Source organism: Portunus trituberculatus, chromosome 43 (assembly GCF_017591435.1).
Source record: "Portunus trituberculatus isolate SZX2019 chromosome 43, ASM1759143v1, whole genome shotgun sequence".
Classification (NCBI taxonomy): domain Eukaryota; kingdom Metazoa; phylum Arthropoda; class Malacostraca; order Decapoda; family Portunidae; genus Portunus; species Portunus trituberculatus.
In genome coordinates, this window is record NC_059297.1 from 24,374,190 (window position 1) to 24,384,189 (window position 10,000).

Here is a 10,000-nt window from a genome sequence, read left to right on the forward strand (position 1 = left end):
CATCCCGCCATTAAACATCACACTCCACAACGGAATAGACAAACAACTAAGTACATTTTCAGACAGACACACAGACATATATAACTTCTTGAAAAACCTTCCCCCAGCATACATACATCTTCCCCACACCACCCTCCTCGACCCTCCAGACGAACCTCCTAACCCCATCTACAAATAACGGACGCCTTTTTCTCATCTTTCTCTAGCCTTTTCTCCCAATTATAACAAACATTTTCCCTGAGGCGTGTGGGGCTCAGCTGGTGCGCACAGGATTTTTTGGGTTAATGGGGGCAGGTTGAAGTTATTGCAGATTTTGTATTTCAATCCTGTGTGCCAAACTTGTGTCAAAAGCTTTTTTGATGTCTTTTGTCACTAGAGCAGATCTAAAATAGAGCGAGTTTGCATCTAAATATGTGATAATACTATTTAGGGCGTCCTCAGTTGAGCAAATAAAGTTATATCATTATCCCCCAACCCCCAATCATTTCACCAAATCTACTACTATCCGTGGTTCGGAACCCACGTAAAACTGTAGGTCCCTCCGCTATACGGATGTACTTCTCACTCCATCCTCTCTATTTGTCATCCTTTTCCCTTCTACTGCACCATATTCAATTTTCCTCCTTCAAGGTGTTTTTCGTTGCTAAGGGACACCAGTATTTCGCCGCCATTTCAGTAGAGGTGCGGGGTCCTCGTTCGCTGCGTGGGCGGTCCAGCTACAATAAATACACAAGTACGAAACATACAAACACACCCTTGAAATAATACTAGATCTGCTAAACCTCCATTTTCTACATTCTTATCTATCTATAATATTCTTTTCTTTTTAATGTACTTCAATAAACAAGTTTCCTCACGAGCAGAAATCCCAACACTATCCCTCTGGTTTTTACTACTGCAGCTTTTCCTGGAGCTCCATCATAACGTCACCTTGAAAAGTTTAGCGCAGTGGTTCCCAACCTGGAAGCCAGGGAATACTTTCTGGGGGCCACGGAGTAATATGAAAATTATGGCTTTGAATTAAACTGGATTTGTATCTTACACCAACACTCCAGCGGGAGCTTAAAAATCGACTTCATCGGTCCAAATCACCATGTTACTGTAGTATACCTATGTAGATATTGACACCATTACACAATTCATAACTAGTAATAACTAACTAAAAAGATGACAGATGCTGAATGGCGCCATGGAGATTATTATATATCGGTCGGGGGCCACAGAATAGAAAAGGTTGAGAATCACTGCCCTAGCACATACAAAGGCACCACTGACTGGTAAAAGACTGATGAAGTTTTTAAAATCTTTCAGTATATCTGTAGTTGTATTTCTGTGCAGCGCAAGTTTTTTTTAGCTACTGTGCCACTAGCAGCTAGTTTAAACGAAGAATGTAGAACGAAGGCAACGAAGGCAACAAATGCGAACTCCAGGCTTCATCCTGTCAGGTTTTGATAAAGAGAGGGATCTGGAGGGGAGATACTATACTATATTCCTTTATCTATTTTCTAATATTGATTGAAAGAATATGTATTTAAGTTACGAGAGAGAACAATGCTTAATTTTAGTTTATCCGCGAATTGTTTATACTTTAGTGTTTGGATCTACATTACTACCTAAGAGCTTTCTGTCGGTTAGCTCGTTTCATGTTGCTAGCAAATTTCCTGCAAATTTATGTATGTAGCTGAAGTCGAAAAATTAGAATATATCAACATCATAACTTCCAAAAATAGCTTTAGTTACACCGGAATCCTAATACATAATCATAATTTTATCTGATGCCTAACTGAGATGTTATATTGCTATTTTCATACATCTTCCAAGGGCGTGGAAATAGGTAATATTGATGCAAGGAATGCTACGCATAGGCCTAACGCTGCACGTTACTTTACTTTCTTATACTTGTAGTTTCATTATTTTTTTTTCTATTGATGAAGCAGAATCCTTATTAAACTACCACTAGTAATAATAATAATAATGATAATATTAATAATAATAAAAACTATTGAAAACTTCGAATTAATTCTATCACAGTCTGTTAGGAATAAAATGTAATGACGAAGGTGTATATAACTGAAGAAAATAGACAATCAAAAATTCTTTCTAGTCTTATAGCTTATTTTATTTCCTCATCTCTCTCTCTCTCTCTCTCTCTCTGCACAGGCAAATATTTCAAGCACTGTAATGTCTTCGAACTAATGGCAATGAACCTAGCTGTGTGTGTGTGTGTGTGTGTGTGTGTGTGTGTGTGTGCTTTCGCTAACTCAGTGCACACTGCATCATAACAAGTAATAATACATGAAAAGGCTCTTGGCTCTTCTCTCCTTGTCTGTGGCGAGAAGGCGAGGGCAGAGTTGCGTGCTTCCTGAAGCCACACCACGCCGCTCATTGCTAACTAACCACAACATGAGTGGAAGAGTCTAATAGCTTTTCTCCGTCTCACCAATACACACACACACTCTCTCTCTCTCTCTCTCTCTCTCTTAGCTGCTTTTCAAACTAAACTTTACTGAACTGCTATGTAATGTCTTCGAACTAAGGACGATGAAGTTGTGTGTGTGTGTGTGTTTTGGTGTTATATGTGGATTTGGCTACAATGATGTTACGGACAAGATTGCCAATTTCAAAACGATAATATTTTGTGATGCCGATGCTATTGCGCTTATCATTATTATTATTATTTTTTTATTTATTTTTTTTTGCCTTCATACATATCTCCGGTTGTAGATGCGGATGCATATCATATTTACATATACCGTCAGCGTGAAGACAGTACGGAAAGTTTTCGTGCACTGCCTAACACTTTAATTGTTCTTCACGAAAACTGCACTCCGACTAATGTTTGGGACACTTCACTTGACTTTCTACAACCAGACATAGCGAAAGTGATCGAGAACTGTCTCAAGGCGGAGAGTCAACCTTCACTTACAGATACAAAGCTATTCGATTGGATATTTTCCTCAGTTTCTCTTTGGTTGTGAAGAAGTTACTGCGCACGGGCACTGCTAGACAAGGTTCCGGAATCACGCTCGAGCACTGCCTCGGACATCTCAGATACGATCATACGAAACAGTTCAGTATAACAATGGCGCCCAGGAATGTAAATATTCGTATGACACAAAGAAACAAAATACATCCAAATATACTAATCTACAATGAAAACTAGCTTAGAGATAAACCAGTTTGTCAAAATCCAGTATATTGTAAACAAAAATCATATTCCTAACGTTCTAGAAGCTATTTGTTTACGTTATCACCCTAGGATCGAATCTAGGAACATTTTCAAGAAGTGTCCATGTCTAAGGATATTATTTTTTTCATATTTATAGGCTATATTTATCAGTAAATCCCGGCATTGTATATGTGACCAAACCAAAATGACCTTGTCAACCATTCTATTCTTTTGTACTATTAGCGTTTTCATCTTCGCCATCAGAAAACATCGCATTTCCAACAACCTCGCACTTGCTGGGGAAGAGCTGGAAAAAAAATAAGTGCATTTCATTTGGGAACTCAAGTTCTTAGAATTCAATAAGCTATGCGAAAAATCGCATTTCCAGTGGTGTACACTGTAGATTATAACGGTGGAGGGGGAATACTGAATTATTTAGCTACATTAAAAAGTGCAAGACAAAAAAACTGAAAAAAAAAAAAAGAATTTGTTGTATTCTATGCATGCTGTATCAAAAGATTATATCCATCATAACAACGGCAGCAATAACTCACTATTTTTCGTGGCAAGAGGCGTGGCATTCGACCATATTTTAGCTTCCCTTGCCTGAAATTCCCACTTTCCAACCAGCTCCAAGTTTGCTAGTGGTTGGACGCCAAAAAACATTAGCAATTAGAGCTGAATGTCTATTCTTAATATTTACCCAAGCAGTGGCGTCGCCTGGCCTGGGCATCTGGGGCTTTAGCCTTGGTTTTTTTTTCTTTACCCACGGATAATTCAACTTCAGAAGAAATATAACAGAACTGTACATTAACGAACCACTAAAGAGTAAAAAAGTTGTAGTTTCGCATTTTCAGTGAATTCAACACAGGATGACACCTCCATCAATATAATGTAATTTACTTTTGACACATTTTGAAGTCATCACAAGGCTAAAGAAGCACAGAAATAGAGCTGTTTTTTTTTTTCTGGGGAAGGATTCCCTAGACTTTCCTATAAGGATCTGGGTTAAGCCCCCAATGTTTTCAGTCCCAAGAAATGCCCTTGTACCCAAAGCTCTCCCTAAACAAAGTATGTATAAAAGGAGACAAGTTTGTAATTGATGGGAGGAGATAGGAAATGTCAATGGAAGGGTGGGAAAAATATATTACTATTACAGACATGATTATAAAACACTAGCTATGACAGTGTGTTCAAGATAACACCAGATATAGAAACAATGATGAACACTCAAGACTAGACCTAAGACTATTTATAAAGAAAGCATAGAAAAGTTATCATATACTATTGGAACAGGAATTAAAGAAAGCTATAATAATATATAAGCTTTTGCTGCCTGTGGTGTGATGGGGTGCTGGCAGAAGGGCGTTGATGTGATGGGGTGTGTGGCTTGTCTAGTGGTTAGTCTTGCCTCTCTGTGTACATCTTGTAAGTACACAGTAACATTAATGACCTGGGGTTTCCACATTCCCTCTAATTCTTAGTGAACTACACATCACTAAACAGAAGCGGAGAGAGAGAGAGAGAGAGAGAGAGAGAGAGAGAGAGAGAGAGAGAGAGAGAGAGAGAGAGAGAGAGAGAGAGAGAGAGAGAGAGAGAGAGAGAGAGAGAGAGAGAGAGAGAGAGAGAGAGAGAGAGAGAGAGAGAGAGAGAGAGAGAGAGAGAGAGAGAGAGAGAGAGAGAGAGAGAGAGAGAGAGAGAGAGAGAGAGAGAGAGAGAGAGAGAGAGAGAGACGGGAGGCTTGCAGATAGGCAGACAATTTTAATCTGATAATTGATGGTTGAAATGGCAACTCCTGGGAATTCTGGAATCTGCCACACCTAGCATGGACTTCATAGATGGAACAGACTATAAAAGATGTAGAGCAGAACACTCTCTCCCATGAAACACAACTAGGTAATGATAAATACACAGACACTTCTGATGGCACAATCCAGCAATTCCAGTGAAAGGGTAAACAGGATATTTTTCTTTTCAGTGATTAAAACACTCATGATAAAAATGTCAGTGTCATATGTTGAGTGAAGTGTTTTATTCATTATAAAACAAAGTTAGTACTAAAGGATAGGAGAATAAAATTTTTTTATTGAACTTCGAACTATAAGTATACAAACATAAAATGGAAGTTGTTGCAATTTTTATGATTACTTATAAAGAAATCAACTCACATTTACTTACTCAACACCTGAACACAACAATTAAAACAAAACTTTCTTGTCCCAGTACAGGCTTGTTGTATGGAGTTCAGAGAGAAACTTCATGTACTGGCAGGGAAAACTTGCAGAAAATGTAATTCAAACCATTATTATGTCATTACCATTATCAATGTTTTTTACCAGACCATTTCCTACATTGCCCCTGGAACTCTCAACACAGTCCTCTTTAGATCCACAAGTGCTCTTTTAAGACTAAATACCTGTCACGTTTGCAGAGAGGTGAAGAGCAGGACCATCAGCCAACACCACATCATCCAGGGCCTGTGAGTCAACAGACCACCACTCCATCCACCTTACTGGGTGATCTTAGCATTGGTGAAGGTGATGGTGATATCTTGCATGGCTATATTGCTGAGACGTGTCAGATCTGAGGTTCTTTCCACGTGTCTGTTGAGTAACATGGGCAAGGGGCGGCGGTCGAAGGGGAAACCCATGGGCCGGCCATCAGGGTAGAGGGCATCCAGAATACCACAGAATGATGCAGCAGCAGAACAGGAACGGGCACCATCAGGCTGTGCCACCTGAGGTTGGTGGAACAGAGACTGTTTAAGGAATTCTAAACCATAAATGAGGATTTTTTTTATACAGATTATGAGAGCAATATGAAATAATGGAGAGGAAAGGAGCTGGTTTTGAAATATGTGTCATTCCAGACAGTAATCAATGGTACTTATTTGGAAGGAGATAAAGGCAAACAGCACCTACTACTTTAAAGACTGGATAAAAATATAGATATGAAGAAAACAGTTCATGTATACATCCAGGTGAACACTACAGTGAAACAGTAATGACAATCTACAAATGAATGATTCAGGATACGAGTCAGTGATTTTTGAAACTGGTATCAATATGCAACCGTCTGTTCCAAGCTGTGACTAAGGCAATTGAGGGAGCCTACTAGCGAGTGGCACTCATTTCAAAAAGCAGTTGGAGATTGAGGCTTTGTCAAAGGATGAGAAGGTAGAGGAAGTAATATTAAGTGCTGATCTATGCTAATTTTTTAATGATTGGCAAAATTTTCTGGATTTTGCTAGAAAATATCACCCAAGTAAAGAAGTAGTTATTTGCCACCTTGATTTCCGTTATGATAATGTTGCACATTTTACTGCAATTCATAGCTATGAACAAAAGCAAGTGTCAACTGAATGCTACCTAAAAACTCAACAAGTGAAGATGTGAATGGAATTAGGAAAGAGTAAGAGAAGACCAGCATGGAACCATTTGATGGGGGAGGAGTAAATAATGAAGACTAAAGAGGAAAAAGATCTTGGAGTGATCATACAAGAAAATCTGAGTCCTGATAAACACATAAGCAAGATATTTGGACTATCATATAAAATGTTGACTAATATAAGAGTGGCATTTCATTACATGGACAAAGATATGATGAAAAAAAATCATCACAAGCATGATACGTCCAAGGCTGGAATATGCAGCAGTGGTGTGGTCTCCGAGCTCTAAAAAGGATACAGAAGATTGCTACAAAGATGGTGCTGGAATTAATGGACCTCACATATGAAGAACGACTGAAGGAAATGGGACTGCCAACCTTACAAGATAGAAGAGAACGTGGGGACCTAATAGCAATGTATAAGATAGTCAATGATATTGAAAAGATAGACAAAGAAGACCTGGTGCTGTTGACAGAAGATGGAAGGACAAGAGGACATGAAAAGATCAGGATGAGGCAGTGTGTGAAGGATATTGGAAAATAGTTTTCCACACAGAACGGTGGAAAAATGGAATGCATTGGATAATGAAGTTGTTACAGCACATAATGTGCATAACTTTAAGGAAAAATTTGTTAAATGGAGATATGGAGACAGGACACTATAAGCCCTGCTCAAACCCTGTACAATACAACTAGGTAAATGCACTAATATCACTATGACTACTAATTCTAACATCATATTTACTGTGTTGATATGAATGTAAGCACACAAGCACATACCTTGTCCTGATTCCAATCAGTGACCATCACAAAGAGTTCAAAGGACATTCCCTCCTGCTTCCCACGTGGCAGCAGCATGTGTTGGGGCCAGCCACACCCACAGAAGTTAAAGAGGGTGTTTTCAGGGGCAACTGTAAAGTGCAAGCCAAATGCAATCTCAGTAATTTCTACTTTCTTGAACTTCATTTAATGAATGGCTTTATTACGTCTAAGATGTATTTTTAGTCTTTAGGATCATACATACAATGAATGTGGATCAAATGACCTTTTAACCTTAATTCTAGCATAATTCAAATTTAAAAGTAAGAATATTACATAATAAGTAAAATATGGGTTGTTATAGTCATGATACACTGTGTCCATAATTGTGCTATTTCATCCATGCAGATGTCACTCACTAATCACTGTGCTGTGCTGATGTTCACTCACCTAGGTTGTCTGGGTTCGGCTGCTTCTCCAGGTCACGGAAGGTGAAGTCATTCAAGTTTGTGATGGACGAGGAGGTGGAGGAACGCAGAATGTGGTTTGGGCCAGGCTTCACTGTGAGGAAATAATAATAATGAGAGATATAAAGGCATTAAAGTACTAGACTTGTCACATTTAAAGTTGCTCTTGCTTTGTTCTACCAGTCACTACATCACATACCTGAAACTATGTTACCGAGTCCACTGTCCTGTCAACTGCTCCTAAGAAATACATGTAAGGATTAAGAGTTACAGGGATATGCTATAGCTGTTTGTAGCCTCAGTGCTCATCTTCATCTCACTGGCCTTAAAGCCTGTGGTGGATGATATCTATTACCTTGGGACAAAGGGCCACTTTTATGTCTGGGTTTCCTCATACTTCCCCAAGAGCCCATTTATCAACAGATCCAAAGAAAGGATGAACAGCACTGACTACCCCAGCTAGAATTCAAACTGAGGCTAGTGGATTTTTAACCAACACAGAAGCAAGAAGTATATTTTCTGTTGAGGAACAGCCACCAGGGGCAGTGCAGCTTGACTGGACTAGTGGATGAATGAACTCAAGGGGTCTTTCCTTCTCTGCTCTTACAAGACAAGAGGGGAGGATGTTTTGGTGGATTATCAGGAAATTTAAAAAAGCACTATAACAGACTTGATATGCCAAAACACCCAGAACACAATGCAGTCAAGCTGCTATAATAATGCTGTCACATTTCACACATAAATGTTGGTAACAAAGCACAAGCCCAGCTATATAGCCACGTTACAACCTTCAAAGCATATCTGCAAGGAACATTAAGACCTTATAAATATGAAGCCATTCTATTGTAATTTACTCTCCTCCCTTCCACAACTCCATCCATCATTCTTCCTCACTGCCTCTCCACTTAAAGACATCTGGTTGCCTTACAGGGCAATCAGGTCATAGCTAATGTCTCCCATCTCCTACAGTCTTGTTCCTTCCTCTCTCAACAAGACTCACAATTGTGGGTAAAGCGGTCCATCTCAGCCCAGAGGAGGCGCTGTTCCATGAAGTTCATCTCAGCTCCTTTTTCATTAAGTTTGGGTGCCATGAAGATCCTCACTGTCACTTCCTTTGGTAAACTGCTGCTGTTGATCACCTGCAATTGTGTCAGAGGGTGTGAGATCACATGTATGAATTGTTCCTTGGAACAAAACTGTCAGACAGATGGAGGAAAACTTAAAGTGATGTTTGAGGAGGTATAAGATTCACAAATCTTCATAGTCCTTGGGTACTTACAGGTCATGGGTAATATACTACTATCAATGTCCTTTATCTAATAAAACCGCTCATTATTTATCTATTTCTACATAACACCAATACCTAAAATCTCCACCAGAGAAACGATCATAACAGAACCTCCATTCTTCCCTGTCATTACATGCTCTAATGCCCTCTTTACTCCATACTCCTATTCCATTACATCATTTACATGTAACATTTTCCCATAGTCTCTTAATTCTGGCCTTGAAGAATAAAATAGTCTCGTGTGACTGGTTTAGCTCTTGCAGTTTGGTGGCCAGGTCTGCCCTCAGGCGACCATGGTGGCATTATGCAAAAGGCTCCATTGAAAACTATGGGAGGTAAGCCATGCTGGACGCCAGTGATTGGCACCAGTATTCTCGGGTGAAAGAGACTTTAATTAGGGGGCCAGGTGCTATCTCAGTGTGGTGCCATTAAAAAAAGTGGCCATCAGGCTATACTCAATGGGATCCCACATGATCTCTGGCCTGGCAAGGATCTTCCATGTGAGGACATCATGGTATTCTGCCAGGTGGGCATGCTGCTCATTGAGTCTGCAACCTGCACAGGAGGCACAGGAGTAACCAAATATCAGACAGGTGGGGGAGTAGTGGACAACAGCATCACAGGCATCAGTATTTACCATCTTTGTTGCCAAGGCTGAGAAACTTGAGAGTTCTGGGCAATAAGATGCACAAGCATAGGTGGGGATTCATTCAGGCTCCTGAAGCAAATGCTCTTGCAGCAGTGGGCAAGCTGCAAAGACCCTCTCCAGTGAAGCCATGTGGAGGTATCCCACCTTAGTAAAAGTGATGTGCTACTCTGCTTTCACCCCAATGTACAAAGAATATAAAACTACGATCATTGCTACTCTACCTTCCTCTGTGAATAAACCATTCTGTGCTCTTATAATTGATCCCTTCAAACACTCCACAT

General features: G+C 39.8%; 1 protein-coding gene across 8 annotated transcripts in view; it reads right to left on the minus strand.

Moving 5' to 3' along the window:
* Positions 1–5,186: 5,186 nt before the first annotated feature.
* LOC123518229 (phenoloxidase 3-like) overlaps positions 5,187–10,000 on the minus strand; it is a 57,060-nt gene continuing 52,246 nt past the window's right edge. For all 8 annotated transcript variants that reach the window (XM_045278949.1, XM_045278942.1, XM_045278945.1 and 5 more), the window contains 4 exons: positions 8,783–8,921; positions 7,766–7,876; positions 7,337–7,467; positions 5,187–5,906 (listed from right to left, as the gene is read on the minus strand). In XM_045278949.1, coding sequence (XP_045134884.1) covers positions 5,679–5,906; positions 7,337–7,467; positions 7,766–7,876; positions 8,783–8,921 — 609 coding nt within the window. In that variant the 3' untranslated portion in view covers positions 5,187–5,678. The remainder of the gene's footprint in view (positions 5,907–7,336; positions 7,468–7,765; positions 7,877–8,782; positions 8,922–10,000) is intronic.